Source organism: Sphaerodactylus townsendi, linkage group LG05 (assembly GCF_021028975.2).
Source record: "Sphaerodactylus townsendi isolate TG3544 linkage group LG05, MPM_Stown_v2.3, whole genome shotgun sequence".
NCBI lineage: Eukaryota > Metazoa > Chordata > Lepidosauria > Squamata > Sphaerodactylidae > Sphaerodactylus > Sphaerodactylus townsendi.
The window spans coordinates 7,299,514-7,318,564 of NC_059429.1; the positions used below are offsets into that span (position 1 = coordinate 7,299,514).

Genomic DNA, 19,051 nt, shown 5'->3' on the forward strand with positions numbered 1-19,051 from the left:
ACCCTGTGAGGTAGGTGGGGCTGAGAGAGCTCCGAGAAGCTGTGACTAGCCCAAGGTCACCCAGCCGGCGTGTGTGGGAGTGCACAGGCTAATCTGAATTCCCCAGAGAAGCCTCCACAGCTCAGGTGGCCGAGTGGAGAACCGCCAAACCTGGTTCCTCCAGATTAGATACACGCAGCTCCCCAACCCCTCCTACACCACTTCCTGATGGTAAGAGCAGTTCCAGGGTCGCACAAGCTTCCCCAACATGCAGTGCGCTCTCCTCCTTTGGAGATTTTGAAACGGAGGCCAGATGGCCGTCTGAGAGGAAGGCTGATCCTGTGAACTTGGGCAGACAGTCAGAGGGAAGGCAGAAACAAATGTGCCAGCGCTCGGCTCCCCCTGGCCCTTTCTGATATCCTCAGCGTAATGCTAATCGCCTCCTTGGAGTCATGAAGGATCCTCGAAGATTTTCTGCCTTCTTCTCGGCACAGACAGAGGCGTACAGCCTATAGGGCAGTGGTGGCAAACCTTTTGCACTCCAGATGTTATGGACTACAATTCCCATCAGCCCCTGCCAGCATGGCCATCAGCAGGGGGCTGATGGGAATTGTAGTCCATAACATCTGGAGTGCCAAAGGTTCGCTACCACGGCTATAGGGACATGGGGTCACTCGTGTCCCTGGGCGCACGCCTTCTGGTCACGTGGTGGGGCGCTGGGTGACCCCCACATGACCAAACGGCATGCGCCCCAGCCGGCCCGCAGGGAGCTGGGGGCGGGGCTCGGGGGTGGGCAGTGCCAGCCTGGATCGCCCGCTGCCGAGCCCCGCCCCGTGCAGGCCAGCTTTGGGGCAAAAGCCAGCCTGCGCAGAGGCTGGGGTGTGTGGCTCTAGGGTGTGGCCCCACCCCAGAGCCCCGCCCCCTGCCTGCATGGAGTTGTCTCTGGGTGCCATTTCCCTCTGATACGCCTCTGGGCATAGAGCTGGGGTCACTGGGGGAGTGTGTGTGTTTGTGTGTGTATGCGGTGGGGGGGGGGGAGAGAAGTTAGCCGTGAATTTCCTGCATTGTGCAGCAATCACAATGGGGTCCTTTCCAGCTCTCTGTTCCCATGTTTCCAGTTCCTGCACAATCCCAACTCTGCAACAAGGCCGGGAGATAGTGGCAAACAGACAATGAATGCAACGCGAGCTTTGGCGTCATGCGCAAACGTTTGCTTGGTCCCGCCCGATCTGTTTTGTTCTCAGCGATTTGCAAAGCAAACATGAAGTGACTGTGAATGAAATATTTATAGAGGGAGAACCGTATGGACTCATGGAATCATTCCTGACTATGTTATTTTGTGAATATTGCCTATATGCACATTAGTCATTGTTGGTATTAACACTTCCTTGTGCAATTCCTGTTGTGTGGCAAGTTTTTGGGGTTGGGCCAACCTTGTTCCTTGTTTCTTGTTTCTCCTAAAGCAAAAATGAAGACCAGGAAAGAGCAAAGAAAGCCCCGCCCCCCGGGCTCCAGCTGCTCCCACCTCCTCCTCTCCCACCACCCCAAACTCACAGGAAGTGGCAACAACGGGGCTGCTGGCGACGGGCCGAGCGACTGGATAAGCCCGCGGGGATCTTCACCCTGCCTGGGCAGTCCCTTTATGCTCCTGACTATTTGCTCATGCAAATCCCTACGGTGGGAAGGGGACGGGAGACAGATCCAAGACAGATGCGGGTACAGACACACACACGCACACACGCACACACACACGACAGCTGTGAAAGAGAATCACCAGGAATCAAACAGGTGAGCCCCATCTTCACCCAGCATGCTTTGAGGATGGTCAAAGTGAGAAATCCCAGGCTGACGAGGCCTTAAACGTGCACATTTTAGGGGCCAAACTTCTTTTTTTTAGCCTGGGCTAGTCCCAGGGAGAGTGACCTGGAATTGGAATCATTTTGAGTACAGAGGATCGAAGATGAGGAGGACCCCAGTCTTCTTGCAGTGACTTTTCCATATATCAGGGGTCTGCAACCTGCAGCTCTCCAGATGGTCATGGACTACAATTCCCATCAGTCCCTGCCAGCATGGCCAATTGGCAGGGGTCAGCATGGCCAATATGGCAGGGGTCTGCAACCTGTGGCTCTCCAGATGTTCATGGACTACAATTCCCATCAGTCCCTGCCAGCATGGCCAATATGGCAGGGGTCTGCAACCTGCAGCTCTCCAGATGTTCATGGACTACAATTCCCATCAGTCCCTGCCAGCATGGCCAATTGGCAGGGGTCAGCATGAAAGGGTCGTTGAAAGGGTCATTCGACCCCCAAAGGGGTCGCGACCCACAGGTTGAGAACCACTGGTCCAAAGGCTAATGGGATTTCACCTACCCAATGCATGGAAAGGCAGAGCCTCCTACTGACTTAAGTGTTCCTGGATCAAGACGAGCCAAAAATGACTCCTGCTGCCCGAACTGACCTTTTGGTATCAAATCTGCACCAACCAAGTGCTTTGATTTAGTAGTGGAAGAAGAAGAGTTTGGATTTATATCCCCCCTTTCTCTCCTGCAGGAGACTCAAAGGGGCTGACAACCTCCTTGCCCTTCCCCCCTCACAACAAACACCCTGTGAGGTAGGTGGGGCTGAGAGAGCTCCGAGAAGCTGTGACTAGCCCAAGGTCACCCAGCTGGCGTGTGTGGGAGTGCACAGGCTAATCTGAATTCCCCAGATAAGCCTCCACAGCTCAGGCGGCAGAGCTGGGAATCAAACCCGGTTCCTCCAGATTAGATACACGAGCTCTTAACCCCCTACGCCACTGCTGCTCTAGTAGAGCCAAGTTGCATCGATCATCCTGGAAACAGGCCACGCCAAGGGACAAATTAAATACCCCTGAACATTACCCTACTTGTGGATCTGGAAGCTGAGCAGTAGACCTGGAAGCCAACACGGGCTCCAGGCAGTAGACCTGGGCTCTAGGCGATACACCCGGATGCCTACGGAGGACGGGGGTGGAAAATTAAGATTTTGTCTCTGGGCTCCATTATTTCCTAGATACGCCTCGAAACGGCCCCAATGGCAGAGCAACATAACACCACTCCAAAGCATCTGTAGAACACCCCAGGGGGGCTCAAGTCAAGTACCCCCCCCCCCAAATCCCCAAGCACTAGCACAGTTCAGGAGATCAAGTCTGCAGCCAATCACAGCCTCCCAGAGCACGATACGAACTCTGAGAGCTGGTTGGAGGAGCGTCCGTGACGGCCTGGCTTGCCAACAGCCCCGAATGACTGCTTCTCTGACTTTTAAGTTTTGGCTGCATCTTTGTTTCTGCACTGACCCTAACAGTTTGTTCCAGTTAGAAATGAGAGCGCTTCAGCTTTCGAAATGGCGGCTACATATTGAAAAAAAGATATTTTCCTTAGGCTTCTCTTGGGAGGCCTTACAAATGCTCACCGCTCCGGAGATTTACCATCGCTTAAAGTTTAGATTATTTGATCAAGAATATCAATTTCTCCTGAGCAAAGCGCAAAGCTCTTGCTCTCCAATATTCTTTGGGATTATCCCTCAGAAATCTAGCCCTGCTATATACCTGGATCATCTTGTTAATTACAACTGCAGATGGGTCATGACTAGAGCAAGGTGTAACTCTTTTCCGTCAGTACATCTCCAAGGTCGCTTCTCTAATATCCCACAAAATGAGCGTTGCTGTCATTTCTGTCCTGATACAACTGATTCACTTTCTCATATTCTGCTTCACTGTTCAAAATACAACAACATCAGAACTGATTTGAGAACTGTACTACCAACAGGATTTATGCTCCTTTCTGATAAGGTAAAAATGGCTAAGCTTCTAAATAACTCTAATGCTGAAATCTCTGAAGCTGTTGCTACATTTTTACTCTGTGTACTGCAAGTTGTGCAATAATGATCTTTTTACTGTATTTGGAATTCATGACACACACCGATTTTATGCCTAATAAAGGTTTGGGATTTGGATTTGGACTGCTTCTCTGATGAAAGGTGGAGGCACCTCCACCCCTGCGGCCACGTCTTCCCCCAACCGAAACCAACGGGCTATTATCAACTCCAGAGCAATCGCTATGCTCTCTGCTCTGTGGGCTGAGAACTTCTGCGTGGATTCCGCACAGCGCAAATATAAAGTCTTCAGGACATTATATATAGCAGTGGTGGTGAACCTATGGCACGGGTGCCAGAGGTGGCACTCAGAGCCCTCTCTGTGGGCACACGCGCCCAGAGTTCATCATGTGGGCGGGGCGGAAAATCACCTCCCCACACACACCTAGGCTGGCCTGGGCACAATCCTTTACCTGGGAGTAAGCTTGGTTGCTGGCAATGGGGCTTGCTTCTGAGTAAACCCTCCTAGGGTCGTGATTCACCCATTTGAAGCGTTGCATGGTTGCTTCACCAAGCTTACTCCTGAGTAACGCGCACCTCAGAGCCAACCGTTTTTTCTAAACTAAAACCTCAGTATTCAGGTTAAATTGCCCTGTTGGCACTTTGCGATAAATAAGTGGGTTTTCAGTTGCAATTTGGGCACTCGGTCTTGAAAAGGTTCGCCATCACTGATATATAGTGTTTTGGGGAAGAACTTTACACAGGTTTCTCCCCAAAATGACTCAGGCCCGTCATATTTCTTTCAACCCGGGTTCTACAAAAATCGCTAAACTAGCAAACTTCTCGCACGACGCTGGGTTGAAGGTGCTCCTGCGCGAAACCGAGAGGCAGGAGGCGCTTTGCTTTCCTCCCTTCCTCCCGTTCACTTTAGCTTCCGTCGCTGTCCACCATTTCAGGAAGAATCTGCACACCCTCCCACCATTTTGGGGAGTTCTTTCAGCATGTTGTAGGCCAGTGATGGCGAACCTTTTCGAGACCGAGTGTCCAAATTGCAACCCCAAACCCACTTATTTATCACAAAATGCCAACACGGCAATTTAACCGGAATGCTGAGGTTTTCGTTTAGGAAAAACGGTTGGCTCCGAGGTGCACGTTACTCAGGAGTAAGCTTGGTGAAGCGACCATGCAAAGCTTCGAATGGGTGAATCACAACCCTAGGAGAGTTTACTCAGAAGCAAGCCCCATTGCCAGCAACCGAGCTTACTCCCAGGTAAAGGATTGTGCCCAGGACAGTCTGGATATGTGTGTGTGTGTGGGGGGGGGGTGATTTTCCGCCCCACCCACATGATGAACTCTGGGCACACGTGCCCACAGAGAGGGCTCTGAGTGCCACCTCTGGCACCCGTGCCATAGGTTCGCCACCACTGTTGTAGGCTGATTCTCTGAGCGCCTGCCATTTCACAAGCCCCCCCAAGTGTGTTTTCTCTCCGTGGCAGCGAGTATGCCCGCCATTTCACTCATACAAGTACAGCAACACATTCCTTCTTGCCTGGCCATTGCAGGAAAGTCCCTTTCTCTCTCTCTTTTAAAAAAATAGTGTGTTGAACATGCAGAGGTATGCCCGTGCAGTCAATCGGATTGCAGGATAAATGGCATGGCTGCGGGGTTTCATTTCTGTACGTGTTTGCAGCTATGCATGCATTACGGACAAATTTTTTTTAAAAAAAGAGAACGTTTTCGTGCGAAAGTGCGAGAGCCACCTGAATTGTTTTTGTGGGCTCCGCTTGCTTCCCGAACGTGTAAACGGCACACGTGCGAAGGGGAAAAAGGAAAACAGGTTCATTTATGACAACTGCATTTGGTTATAAATATGCGGTACGGAATCCACCCCACTAACTTCTTTTCTCTGCAGAGCAGGCAGAGTTGGAGGAGGAGGTGCTAGGACAGGGACAATCATAAAGCTCCTGGTCTCATCCTTTCCCAGAGTGGCACCACAAACTGCAAGCAGTTGATAGAAAGGCATATGGATTGATAGTACAATCTTTAGCCTATTCAGGAGTATTGGCCAAAGGCTCTGCCTGAGCAACCTCCATTTGTAGCCTTTTGCCCTACATCACTTCATGGGCCCTAATACCATCAGGACCCATTATTTCGCATTAGAGGGTTTCTGTATGTATGCTGGGCTACTGTTGTTTTAATTATATGGCTGTTTTAGTTGATATTTCAATCTGTACACCGCCTTGATTCTCTTCGGGATAGGGCGGTATACTAAATTTAATAAATAAATAAATAAATAAATAAATAAATAATTAATTAAATAATTAATTAATTAATTTACAAGGAACAGCTGGTGCAATTTAAGATTTCTGTTCAGCCGTCTTCATACACCTCCAAGGACATTAAGTAAGATCATTTCCTCAAAAGCTGAATGTCTTGGGCTGGCCGGAAGAAAGGACTGGGAACTGATCAGCTAAATATGGAATTACCTGCACAAGACGGCTGGCATGGGGAATCTACAACTAGATCCTGTTAGCAGGGGTGTTTTCCAACAGCACAAAGTTCCTTTTGCTGTCCCCGGAGCTTCGTTCATCAGGGGAAGGCTCGCACTGGAAGGAACACCCCCACGATCCAGATCCAATCCAGAGCTTAAAAGCTCATAACTGGCACAAGAACTAATATTATAGATAGTGGTTGCACTGACATCATTAGAAATCAGCCAAGGAGACCTCTTTGTTCCTTTTGTAATTTCTGTGCGAGTGTTGTCTGCGGAATGCCACATTTTAGTTGATTCTTCTTTTTGTTAATTTTCATGTCGAAACCGAGATTTAACTCAGTGCATTTGGGTGAAGGGTCCAAGATGCGGTTTGAAGAAATGACTAGTACTGACTTTGGTGACGGATTCGTGATTCTTGCAAACCACGTCATTTCTAAAGATACAGCAGGCAGAATAATTTTTAAAAACGAACCCCCAATCTCAGTGTTTAAAATTAAATTTAAAAGTAATCCAATTTTACGCACCCCGCTAGGTTCCCTTCCAACTCGGTTTGAGGAGCTGGGACAGGTTCGGTATCGCCCAACCTCAATGTTTACAATTGAAATACCAACGGAAGGTATCACCAAATTCCAAAACAACAAAGACACTGTTGCTGTGGCTCCACTGACTCTCTTACCCATGTCCTCCTAGAGTGCCAAATAAATGCAGATGCGCATCTCAGATTAATCCACCCTTTATTAGTGGTGAGGAAAATTTCTAACCCTACTGTTGCCATACGCTTTCTTCTTGGAGATTACAATGCTCATACAACACGTATGGTAGCTCTATACCAGACAACCATTTTAAAGTGCTAACTTATTCCCATTTTATTACTTTTAACTGTATTTTTTAAAAATATATTATTCCAGTACACTAAACCAAATTGGTTCATTATTATTTGGCACAGAATCAAATTTTTAAATATCAAATATGATACATAAAACAAACATAGAACTTCTTATAAAAGATGGGTATCTTCTCCAATCTGTCTAATATTTAGGCACGGTAGGATACCTATTGCTGTATTATTTTGCTTTTAACTTGCTAAACAGATCTATTTTTATTGCAATTTTATATTAGATTGTATTTTTACATTGATGTGTAGGGCTATTTACTGTCATTTGCTCTGGCTATTTCTTAAAAAAAAATCTGAAATGATTTGAATCCCTCGAAGTCAATTGACAAGTTATGTTATTTCCTTGCTATTGAACTATACTTGAGACTGCAGAATGTGTCTGTGTAAATCTTGATCTATCTATGCCTATTAAAGGTTAATAAAGATAAAGATAAAGAACTAATTACATCTGCTACTCCCAAGTAAAACCACACTGCCCATCTGCATAAGGCACAAAGACATGATGGCTCCCAACTGGAACAAATTCAGGACAAGCAACAATTGTTTTGTGCAAGGTAAATAATATGAAGGAGAGCCCTTGCTTTCAGCATGACAGTTGGTGGCAGAATTTGTCTTCTGCTTTCCATACAACAGAATGCACAATGTTATTTGCAGTGTGTACTTACAATTGAAATTAATTTAACTTTACGGACCCTGCTAGGTTCCCTTCCAACTCGGTTTGAGGAGCTGGAACAGGTTTATTTTTTTGGACAGCCCACCCTTGCTCCTCCCCCTGCCAATTTCTCCACTGCGTGTTTAATGGCCAAAGTCAGCCTGGGAAGACTCCGAGCATGCCACCGCTCGTACACCATGCACCATGCGACAGACAGGCCGTGCCCCAGCGCAAGCACACACTTACCTTTTGCCACCCTCCAGAGAGGCACAAACCAAAATAACATAAAATAAAAAACCAAGGAAACAACAGTAGAAATACGAAAGGCACACCTGGGCAGAGGCACCACAGTGGCCTGCTCTGAGATGCACCGGCAGTCAAAAGACTTTCTGGCTTTGTTAAGTGGCCTCCTGAAAGGTTTTGTATCTTTAAAAGCATCGCAATTGCTACTTTCTTCCACCAAGCTAACTTGGAACAGGAGACGGCACAGATGGCATTACAGCTGAAGCGATTTGAGTGATTGGGAACCACAGAGCTACGTTCTTTTGCCCTTTTAAAAACGCCTCTCTCGCTTCCTGTGCTCGGCATCCTCAGAAGGTCCGTCTGCCCAGGAACGTGCCTCCCCGGCTGCGAAGGGAAAAGCAGTCTGCCTCTCCCAACTTACTTCTTGCTTTCATACGAGGCTAGGATGTCTTCGAAAGCGCTTATATCAAAATCCTCAGAGCAATCAAATGAGAAATCAAGCACTGAGCAGCTGCAAAAAGGGAACATGCAGAGAAGCTGAACGTTTGAGTAGAGGGGGAGGAGGAAGAGGAGGAGGAGGATGGGCCATTGAACCCCACAGAAAAACAAAACAGCATCACCAGTCATCAGGGAAAAGGAGGCAAAATTGCCCAGAGTGCAATGAAAGAGGGCAAACGTTTTTAAAATTGGTAAAATTTCACATTAACGCAAAATGCGTCGGGATGCGTAATTTCATAAATGTCTGCTCTATTTCACTGCACCTCTGACATTTGGCCTGTTTCCCACCCGATGTGTCCCTGCTCATCCCAAATCCCCATCTCTGACATTAAGTGACATCTTCCCAGCAAAAGGACCACAAACTACCCTGTTTCCCCGAATATAAGACATCCCCGAAAAATAAGACATAGTAGAGGTTTTGCTGAAGTGCGAAATATAAGGCATCCCCCGAAAGTAAGACGTAGCAAAGTTTTTGTCTGGAAGCATGCCCGACGAACAGAACACAGAAAAATAAGACATCCCCTGAAAATAAGACATAGAGCATCTTTGGGATCAAAAATTAATATAAGACACTGTCTTATTTTCGGGGAAACATGGTACTAGAATTTAGAACAGCCAGAGGACCACAGGATGCAGCAGAATTTGGACAGGCAAGAGAAAGTCCTTCACAGACGGCATCAGTGATTTGTGGATCTCCAGACGGTGGCTAGCTTAGCTGGCTTGAAAGGGGGACTGGATGCCTTAATGGTGAGAGCAACATTCACCAACTATTATAAGCTGTAACAAACAAACTGATTCCCCGTGATCTCAATCTGTCGCTTTAAAAAAGGGACAGAGCCTCAGTCCTGCTCAGAACTACAGAGAAGAAAGGAGGGGCCCTTTGCTCACCCCAGCGACATTTCCTAAGCAGGGCCAGGCCTCTGCAACATTTATAAAGTGACAGAATTCCACAGGCAAAATGGTGGCAGCAGCTCAGAAACGCCATACAGTCTAGAAGAAGAAGAGTTTGGATTTATATCCCCCCCTTTTCTCCTGTAGGAGACTCAAAGGGGCTGACAATATCCTTGCCCTTCCTCCCCCCCACAACAAACACCCTGTGAGGTAGGTGGGGCTGAGAGCGCTCAGAAGAGCTGTGACTAGCCCAAGGTCACCCAGCTGGCGTGTGTGGGAGTGCACAGGCTAATCTGAATTCCCCAGATAAGCCTCCACAGCTCAGGTGGCAGAGCAGAGAATCAAACCCGGTTCCTCCAGATTAGATACACGAGCTACAACAGATGCATCTAGTTTGGTTCTGATGGTTGAGAGTGTAAGGCCGGGGGGTGGGGTGGGGGCAACTTATGGTGCTTCAGATGTTCATGGACTACAATTCCCATCAGCCTTTGCCAGCATGGCCAATTGGCCATGCCAGTAGGGGCTGATGAGAATTGTAGTCCATGAACATCTGAAGTGCCGGAGTTGGACACCCCTGGTGTAAAGAGTCACGCAGCAAGAGATACGGCAAAGCGTCTAAGCTTCGACATTAGCACAAACTGAAGGTTTAAAGAACAACTGCAGCATGGAACCCCTTCCCAATGGTTTGGAAGGAGTTACAGCCTATTCTGAAATTTATGAATTTTGAAAAATTATTTGTCGCCATTCATACTAAAACTTCTGCAACTTCTGTAACCTCTGAACAGTGAGGTTCAGGGGGGGAAATAACTTTTGGACACTACAGGCAGAACAAGAAAAAGAAGAGGAGGAGGAGGAGGAGTTTGGATTTATACCCTTTTTTCTCTCCTGTAGGAGACTCAAAGGGGCTTACAATCTCCTTGCCCTTCCCCCCTCACAACAAACACCCTGTGAGGTAGGTGGGGCTGAGAGAGCTTCGAAGAACTCTGACTAGCCCAAGGTCATCCAGCTGGTGTGTGTGGGAGTGCACAGGCTAATCCGAATTCCCCAGATAAGCCTCCACAGCTCAGGTGGCAGAGCTGGGAATCAAACCCAGTTCTCCAGATTAGAGTGCACCTGCTCTTAACCACTACGCCACTGCCGCTCCTGATCGGCAATCCAATTCAGGTGTGTGGCTGGTGCCACCAGAGATTTTACGAGATTCTTATGAGAAGGCATAACCGTTTCAGAATCTGCTTTACAGGCTGACTGCAACGGAGCAGAAGTCACTAAGATAGAAAAGCCGAATGTGGCTCTTGGGCAGATGGTAAACATTAAACATTCTCACGCCTTGTGAGAAAACTTATCCGCAAAGAGCCTTCCAGAGGCATGGATGTGTTATGAACATTTATTGTTCCGGCTGGCTCGGCTGTTTTGCAATAAAACTGCTTAACCGGTTGGAGCCACTCTAGTGAAGAGGAAGCCGGGAAAGAATTTAGTGTTTCCAGTTGACAAACAGCGGCAAAAGCTCTTTCTAAGATCACACAGTTCAGTCAGCTGAAGTGATATTTTAAATGACTAATAAAACCTCTCTTAATAGTCACTGCAAGATCTTGGAAAGTTTTTAAATTGCAGTGTCCAACTGAGGTGGGGGAAGGGGGAAGAAAACCACTATGCGGCAGTGGCGTAGGAGGTTAAGAGCTCGTGTATCTAATCTGGAGGAACCGGGTTTGATTCCCAGCGCTGCCGCCTGAGCTGTGGAGGCTTATCTGGGGAATTCAGATTAGCCTGTGCACTCCCACACACGCCAGCTGGGTGACCTTGGGCTAGTCACAGCTTCTCGGAGCTCTCTCAGCCCCACCCACCTCATAGGGTGTTTGTTGTGAGGGGGGAAGGGCAAGGAGATTGTAAGCCCCTTTGAGTCTCCTGCAGGAGAGAAAGGGGGGGATATAAATCCAAACTCCTCTTCTTCTTCTTAACCTCTGAAAAGGCTTAAAACCAAATGTTAAATGCTGAATAACGCATTGCCCCATAAGCAAAAATATGATTGTCCTGGCTCGTAAATTATCTTCAAGCCTACTTCAGAGCTGGGCCTATGGGGCCTCTTTACCCAGCCAATGACAAATAAATATCCTCCGTTTGCTGAAGAGTGTCACAAGCATTGACTCTTTCTCTGCTTCCCAGAAAACTCGGAGGCTAACCTGATCCAGCTTTCTCCTGGATTTCTGCGAATGGCGCACGATGGATTTACCCCAAAACAACAGCTCTGCCATGACATTTTTGATGACTACTGAACAGGGAAACGTGCTGCGCATTGAGTTTTCTTTGCTAGTTCACTGACTGTTCTCCCACCTCATCAAGACGTTCCTTGGATAAAGCAGCACAGGATAAACTGAGGGATAACAGTGACAGAGTTGGCCATGGCTTTCTGTAAGTCTCAGGAGAAGATGAAAAAGAAGAGTTTGTATTTATACCCCACTTTTCTCCCCTGTAAGGAGACTCAAAGGGGCTGACAAACTCCTTTCCCTTCCCCCCATTCACAACAAACACCCTGTGAGGTGGGTGGGGCTGAGAGAGCTCCGAGAAGCTGTGACTAGCCCAAGATCACCCAGCTGGCGTGTGTTGGAGTGCACCGGCTAATCTGAATTCCCCAGATAAGCCTCCACAGCTCAGGCGGCAGAGCAGGGAATCAAACCCAGTTCATCTAGATTAGAGTGCACCTGCTCTTAACCACTACGCCGCTGCTGCTCTCCATGGATAGGAGCAGACACATGCAGCTTGTTCCAGTTACATCTGGTTGTGAACCGCCAAAAACTAATCTACTCAACTATTCATAAAAAGTTTCTGATTTTGAGAAACAGAGAAGCCTTCGGGTTACTCCTCTTGAATGGACTGGCATAGCCAGATCAGGAAAAATAGTGGTTTTTATCTCACACTGGGAGCCAGGGGCGGGGGAAGACCGGAGAGCAGCAGTGGCGTATGAGGTTAAGAGCTCGTGTATCTAATCTGGAGGAACCGGGTTTGATTCCCAGCTCTGCTGCCTGAGCTGTGGAGGCTTATCTGGGGAATTCAGATTAGCCTGTGCACTCCCACACACGCCAGCTGGGTGACCTTGGGCTAGTCACAGCTTCTCGGAGCTCTCTCAGCCCCACCCACCTCACAGGGTGTTTGTTGTGAGGGGGGAAGGGCAAGGAGATTGTAAGCTCCTGCAGGAGAGAAAGGGGGATATAAATCCAAACTCCTCCTCCTCCTCCTCCTCCTCCTCTTCTTCTTCAAGAGATAGTAACAGTCCTTACTTTGCAGTCTTAAATTTTCCAAAGGTGTTCCACAGTGGCTCTGAAGTGAAGGTAATCCCTCCCCCCTTTCACCTCCAAAACCAAAAAGAAAAATGTAAACGAAATGAACGCTTGCTTACGATTTTGACAGAAAGACCCTGAACGTGGTACAACTTCCCACAGGGGCCTTTTTGCCAAGAAGACGCCACTTCATCTTTGGGATGAGTAGGGACACACTGGGAGGGAAACAGATCAAATGCCAGAGGCCGCAGGAAAGAAGAGCAGATGTTTATGAAATGACGCATCCCGACGCATTTCACATGAATGTGAAATGTTATTAATTTTTAAAATATTTGATCCGTTTGATTGCTCTTGGGGCAATTTTGCCACTTTTCCTCGTGCCCACCTGTCCATAAGTAACCATAGCTCATATTAAGCTGCTGTTGAGAACTGATCTCAGTACTTCCCTCGACAGCAATAGTTAGAACTGTTTTGAAGGTCCGGCTTTCCAGGAGGCAACACAGGCAGGTTCGCCGTTTCAAAAAGAAATAGCTGAGATTTCTGTTATTGTGGTGTTGTGGGTTTTCCGGGCTGTATGGCCGTGTTCCAGCAGCATTTTCTCCCGACGTTTTGCCCGCATCTGTGGCCGGCCTCTTCAGAGGATCCGATGGTAGTAAAACAAGTGGAGTGATGGTAGTAAAGCAAAATGGTTCTTTCTCCCACCCTGGACATTCCACAGGTATATACACTCCACTTGCTTTACTACCATCAGATCCTCTGGCTTTACTACCATCAGATCCTCTTCAGATCCTCTGAAGATGGCAGCCACAGATGCAGGCGAACTGTCAGGAGAAAATGCTACTAGAACACGGTCATACAGTCCAGAAACCACACAACATTCCAGTGATTCTGGCCGTGAAAGCCTCTGACAATACATTTCTGTTTTCAATATGAAAGTTATTCCTCAATTGTTGTATGGGATCCCCTTGTGGATCAATGCTTGGAATCATAAAGTTGAGAGGATTCAGTCAGCTTTCCTATATAAAATATTTGGAGTGCCACATTGTATTCCATATACCACACTCTGTCTGGAAGCGGGACAACATCTCCTGGCTACGAAAGCCTGGCTGGTTACCTTGAAGTTTTGGGTCCGCCTGTGCTTTAACTCAGATACTGACAGTTTTATCTATCTTATCCTCCCCCAGCTTCATGAATCCAAGTGGTGGCGGACAGTGGAAACTAAAATACTTTCCCTGGGATTTTCCTGGGAAGCCTTGCAAATGCTGCCGGCTTCTGAAATCTTCTCTCAATTAAAAAGGCGACTGCTAGATCAAGAGTTTCAAGTTCTGCAGGACAAGGCGAGAAGCAATTGCTCCCCCCTCTTTTTTAACATCAAATTTAAAATCAATCACATGGCAGATTATTTGAGTTTACTTCAGGAACCCAAGCATAGATGGATAATCACTAGGGCTCATTGTAACTACTTCCCTTGCTCTATGTACTACAAGGAAGGTTCCAAAGAATCGAATTCCTGCAAGAAGCGAGGAAATGTCCCTCATTGTATCACAGCAATACAAACTATGGGAACATATATTGCTCGACTGCCCCAAATACGAGGGATCTAGGACCAGACTCTTTGCTCTTTGTCCTGTAATCTTTAATGAATACTCCGCTGTGGGGAAGATTACGTTTCTACTAAACAATTCTGCCTCCGAGATTTTAACCTTTGTAGCTAGGTTCCTTATAGAAACTTTGAAATGATGACCTGCGACGGTTTCCATGTATGGGATACTTGTTTGGACAATGTTGGCTGTTATATGGATTCTATGCCTAATAAAGGTTTTTCTAATACATTTCTGTTATTGGTTAACTGAGTCCAGAAAACATGATCAGGTTCAAGGTTTCCAGGCAGTCCATAGTTTTCGTGGAACAAGTCCTTGGGGGTAGGTCAATGTCCCCCCCTTCCCCACCGCAACTGCAGGCTAGGTAAGAAGGAGCTCAGATAAGTGTGTAAGCAACTGACAGTGACGGGAGGATTTTACAGCAGGGATATCTCTTTGTTCAGGCACAGAGGCCTTGCAGCAAAGAAAATAGTCTCCAAAAGAAAGAAAATAGTTTCTCTCCCTCTCTTTCACACACGCACTCACACATACAACCCAGTGAGCCTTAGACCCAGAAGATATCTGGGAGGGGGACTTGATCGGTGTTCTCCTGGGACCCCCACTCTCAATCAGACCTAACAAGAAGAAGAAGAAGAGTTTGGATTTATATCCCCCCCTTTCTCTCCTGCAGGAGACTCAAAGGGGCTTGCAATCTCCTTGCCCTTCCCCCCTCACGACAAACACCCTGTGAGGTAGGTGGGGCTGAGAGAGCTCCGAGAAGCTGTGACTAGCCCAAGGTCACCCAGCTGGCGTGTGTGGGAGCGCACAGGCTAATCTGCATTCCCCAGATAAGCCTCCACAGCTCAGGCGGCAGAGCGGGGAATCAAACCCGGTTCCTCCAGATTAGATACACGAGCTCTTAACCTCCTACGCCACTGCAAACAACCACCGTTAAGGAAGGAGCCCTGTTATATCACAACTGTCAAAATACCAGATCCATTTGAAAATGGCTAGATCTTCCACTAGATAGCTACACAATCTCAAAACAAGGAGAACAAGATTTCTGAGGCTATGGGCGATGACTCTACGGCTCATAAAAAGTTTCTGATTTTGAGAAACAGAGAAGCCTTCAGGTTACTCCTCTTGAATGGATTGGCATAGCCAGATCAGGAAAAAATAATGGTTTTTATCTCACACTGCTCCATTCCCTTCCATGCTTTTGTCATTTGTTTTTTAAATCAGTAGTAGGTTTCTACTGATTTTCTAAAAAATCCCACCAAAAGCCCAGTGGAACAGGAGGGACAGGGAGAGAGGTGCACTTTCCTGTTCACATGGGCTCATTCCGCACATGCAGAATAATGCACTTTCAAACTGCTTTCAGTGCTCTTTGAAGCTGTGCGGAATGGCAAAATCCACTTGCAAACAGCTGTGAAAGTGGTTTGAAAGCGCATTATTTTGCGTGTGCGGAAGGGGCCATGAGCGAACAAAAGGGAAGCAGGAAGTCTTCAAATGGCAATGAAGTCACTTCTTCGGCAGGAGATAGTCTGGCTAGTCTGAGGCAGCAGAAATGACGAGAGAGCAGAAAGGGAGAGAGGAGCCGGCAGTGGCGTACCGCCCATTGGGCAAAGTGGGCAGTTGCCCAAGGCGCAGAAACTTTTAGTCACATGGGGCGCCTGATTTCTACGCCCCGCCCACTCTGACTAAGCCACGCCCACTCTGTATGGTGGCCCACAAGCCACTAGAAGCAGAGCAGGAATATGGGGGAACTCCGCCTCCGGTTAACTTGGGCTGCTGGGGCCGTCTGGGAAGCGTGAGTGTTGCGGCCGGGCTGCTCCACCCATGGGGGGGCATCAAACTCAGGTATTGCCCAGGGCGCCAGTTTGCCTAAGTATGCCACTGGGAGCCAGGGGCGGGGGAAGACCAGAGAAATCTAGAATTTCCAAGCTCCCACCTGGGCAGAAACGATCTTGCAAAATCACAGTGATTAAGCAGCTCTTTCCGTTCTGACGGCACTCCCTGTTGACAGTCAAGGTCTTGGGATGCAGCAGCCAAAACTGAGGGACGCTTCCTAAGCCATGACTGTATATAGAGATAGGAAGCAGGAGAGAGGAGAGAGAGCGGCTCGCCCTGAGCAGCTGACCAGATGTTGCTGCGCTTCTGCAAATGATTTATTTCCTTCAGTTATTCTCTGCTTTCTTCCCCAGCAGGGACCCAAAGCAGCTGATCTCACAACAATTCTGTGAGTTGGGGAAAGTTGCACGCAAGATGCTGGGGCATAGCGGGGTTTCTGAATCTGGGCCTCCCAGGTCCTAGTCCAGCATTACACCACCCACATCTGGGCCTTCACTTCTGGCAGCTCCACCTCCTCCAAAGGGCTCTACGGGACAGAAGGGAGGACTGGAGGCCTGCGCCTACTGCGGAAACAGAAGAGATGTGCTGGTTTGGGCAGCATGTGTACAGCACAGGGTTCCGCCGCGGGCACAGCTACCAAGGGTCTGGCAAGCAGGTGCTACAGGACAACCGCCAAGCGACCTGAGAGCTCCTTTCTCACCCAAAATGTCCAGGGCAAGGATCTGAGCGCAAACAAAGTGTGCCGCCTACCGGTAAGCTCTTTCGACCGGGATGTTGGCTTGCTGCAGTTCTCCAAGAGGGACCCGTGGCCCATGGCGCACCACTCCTGGAAGGGACACAATAATAATAATAATAATAATAATAATAATAATAATAATAATAATAATAATAATAATAATAATAATAATAATAATAAGTAAAATGGCCGGCAAACCTTGCAGGGTTTTTTTTTTTTTTTGGAAGGGGGTGATGAATAATCAGGTAGTGGCTGTTTGAACCCAAAGGTTGTTTTTAAGGAACAGGGGCAAGCTAAATGTGCTTGAACCAAACTGTTTTTCAGGAGAAATGTACAAAACCAAAACAAATGCACCTTGGAATGGGGAATTGTATTCTTGGGCTGGAATAATAATAATAATAATAATAATAATAATAATAATAATAATAATAATAATAATAATAATAATAATAATAATAATAATAATAATACACAGGCAAGTAAGTAAATGGCCGCAACCTTTGGTGGCTTTGGAAGGGGGTGATGAATAATCAGGTAGTGGCTGTTTGAACCCAAAGGTTGTTTTTAAGGAACAGGGGCAAGCTAAATGTGCTTGAACCAAACTGTTTTTCAGGAGAAATGTACAAAACCAAAACAAATGCACCTTGGAATGGGGAATTGTATTCTGGGCTGAACAATACACACAATAATAATAATAATAATAATACCAATAATAATAATAATAATAATAATAATAAATAATAATAATGAAGTAGAATACACACACACACACACACAGGAATGAAGTAAGTAAAATGGCCGGCAAACCTTGCAGGGTTTGGAAGGGGTGATGAATAATCAGGTATTTTTTTTTTTGAAGACAAAGGTTGTTTTAAGGAACAGGGAACAGAAGCTAAGTATTAGCAAGACAAACTGTTTTCAAGGAGAATGTACAAAACAAAACAAATGCACCTTGGAATGGGAATTGTATTCTTGGGCTGGAATAATAATAATATGTAATATGTAATAATAATAATAATAATAATAATAATATGTAATAATAATAATAATAATGAAAAAAATAATAATAATAATAATAATAATGAGTAGAGTAAATTAAATTAAAATGGCCGACCAAACCTTGCAGGGTTTTGGAAGGGGTGATGAATAATCAGGTAGTGGCCTATTTAGACAAAGGTTGTTTTAGGAACAGGGGCAAGCTAAAATGTGCTTGAACAAACTGTTTTTTCCAGGAGAAATGTACAAAAGGAAACAAACAAATGCACATGGAATGGGGGTGTATTCTTGAGCTGGAATAATAATAATAATAATAATAATAATAATAATAATATGTAATAATAATAATAATAATAATAATAATAATAATGTATAATAATATGTAGTGAGTAGAAGTAAATTAAAATGGCCGACCAAACCTTGCAGGGTTTTGGAAGGGGGTGATGAATAATCAGGTAGTGGCTGTTTGAACCCAAAGGTTGTTTTTAAGGAACAGGGGCAAGCTAAATGTGCTTGAACCAAACTGTTTTTCAGGAGAAATGTACAAAACCAAAACAAATGCACCTTGGAATGGGGAATTGTATTCTTGGGCTGGAATAATAATAATAATAATAATAATAATAATAATAATAATAATAATAATAATAATAATAATAATAATAATAATAATAATAATAATAATAATAATAGTAAGTAAGTGCAAATGTACGGCAAACCTTGGTGGTTTTTTTTTTTTTGAAGGCATAATAATCAGGTAGTGGCTGGTTGAACCCAAAGGTTTGTTGTAAGTAACAGGGGCAAGCTAAATGTGCTTGAACCAAACTGTTTTCAGTAGAAATGTACAAAACCAAAACAAATGCACCTTGGAATGGGGAATTGTATTCTTGGGCTGGAATAATAATAATAATAATAATAATAATAATAATAATAATAATAATAATAATAATAATAATAATAATAATAATAATAATAATAATAGTAAGTAAGTAAGTAAGTAAAATGGCCGGCAAACCTTGCAGGGTTTTTTTTTTTTTGGAAGGGGGTGATGAATAATCAGGTAGTGGCTGTTTGAACCCAAAGGTTGTTTTATGAACAGGGCAAGCTAATGTGCTTGAACCAAACTGTTTTTTCAGA

General features: G+C 46.1%; 1 protein-coding gene across 6 annotated transcripts in view; it reads right to left on the bottom strand.

Annotated features, from left to right (window-relative positions):
* MYO9B (myosin IXB) overlaps positions 1–19,051 on the bottom strand; it is a 126,396-nt gene that overhangs the window by 28,761 nt on the left and 78,584 nt on the right. For 5 of the 6 annotated variants that reach the window (XM_048497514.1, XM_048497515.1, XM_048497516.1 and 2 more), the window contains 2 exons: positions 16,936–17,011; positions 8,515–8,604 (listed from right to left, as the gene is read on the bottom strand). In XM_048497514.1, the coding sequence (XP_048353471.1) occupies positions 8,515–8,604; positions 16,936–17,011 (166 nt within the window). The remainder of the gene's footprint in view (positions 1–8,514; positions 8,605–16,935; positions 17,012–19,051) is intronic. The other variant, XM_048497518.1, reaches the window with a different exon arrangement.